Source organism: Austrofundulus limnaeus, unplaced genomic scaffold, assembly GCF_001266775.1.
Source record: "Austrofundulus limnaeus strain Quisiro unplaced genomic scaffold, Austrofundulus_limnaeus-1.0 Scaffold8, whole genome shotgun sequence".
Lineage (NCBI taxonomy): Eukaryota > Metazoa > Chordata > Actinopteri > Cyprinodontiformes > Rivulidae > Austrofundulus > Austrofundulus limnaeus.
The window spans coordinates 5,880,038-5,881,183 of record NW_013952410.1 but is presented as its reverse complement, the minus strand read 5'-3'; the positions used below and the strand labels follow the sequence as shown (position 1 = coordinate 5,881,183).

Sequence of the window (1,146 nt, the reverse complement as noted above, 5' to 3'; positions counted from 1 at the left end):
ATACTGTATATACTGTATATAATATATTTATATAAAATATTGTGCTTGGGGACATTGGTTTCAGACTGGTYGTTCTTGTTCAGGGGAACTAGATTTTAGATTTTATTACTAGTTTTAAATTAAATATGTATTTATATTTCTAACTACTAAATGCTCTGAAACAATGTTTTTTATATTTTTTTTCTAATCCTAAAGAGCAAGTTGAAATGTAAAATACACACCTAGTGAAAGTTTGAGACTGGAGGATAAAACTATCACACAGTGTTAACTAGTTGACCCTGTCCTTATCTGGTKTGAACGTATGATGGAGACGAGGAGGACGTGATGGGCACAGAGGTCACTCACATCGTGGCTGAGGTGGAGAACAACATCCACACTCAGGTTGGTGTCAGGATAAGTTCCTTTTATCTAATGCCTCATGAACTCGACTGTAAACTGGTCTCTCTCTCTCTCTCTCTCTCTCTCTCTGTCTCTCTGTCTCTCTCTGTCTCTGTCTGTACGTACACCAGGAGCTTCAGGAACTGCTGGATCAGAACTCAAAGGCTGTTCCTGTTCAGAAGGCCTGGTTGGAGGCCTGCTTCTCCAAACAACAACAAGTCCACACCGCACCATTCTTGCATCACTTTCATTAGCAGAAGAGTGGTCTTTTTTAAATCATTTTTWAATTTTATTAGTTTCCTGTCAAGACTGAATAAACTCGTAAAGCCAACAGACAGTTCATTAAATGCTAATTGGTCTTTCTTACTTAAAAACAGAAAAAAATCACCAGTATCTGCTGGTTTATTGCTATCACCACTTGTGCCTGATCACAGTTTAAGCACTAATTAGCTGACAGGATTAGTAGCAAATCAAGCAAAGCCAGCCAGCCAGCCAGCATGGGTCAAAAAGACCCGAGTAGCCACCGAGTCAACCAGCAGTGAGTCAAAAAGACTCGAGGAGCCACCGAGTCGACCAGCAAAGGCAGCCGAAGTGGGTCAAAAAGACTTTAAAGAACCTGGCCGTCTGAGAGGAGCGGGTCAAACAGACCCGGTGGAACAAAGTTGCTGCTTTTAACAATAATGATTACTAAAGAGTCAAAAGGAAAAAAATTGTGTAGGTCCTCTGGACGGATTCTTCTTTAATGAAACGTTTCGTCTCTCTTCCAAG

The 1,146-nt window shown here is 40.6% G+C and overlaps 1 protein-coding gene across 1 annotated transcript in view; it reads left to right on the top strand.

Annotated features, from left to right (window-relative positions):
• The window catches only part of LOC106512465 (chromodomain-helicase-DNA-binding protein 1-like), a gene marked incomplete at its 5' end in the record, with an annotated part of 12,049 nt that extends 11,334 nt beyond the window's left edge, over positions 1-715 (top strand). Inside the window, 2 exon segments of the mRNA XM_014001080.1 lie at positions 300-381; positions 510-715. Coding sequence (XP_013856534.1) covers positions 300-381; positions 510-632 — 205 coding nt within the window.
• Positions 716-1,146: the final 431 nt, after the last annotated feature.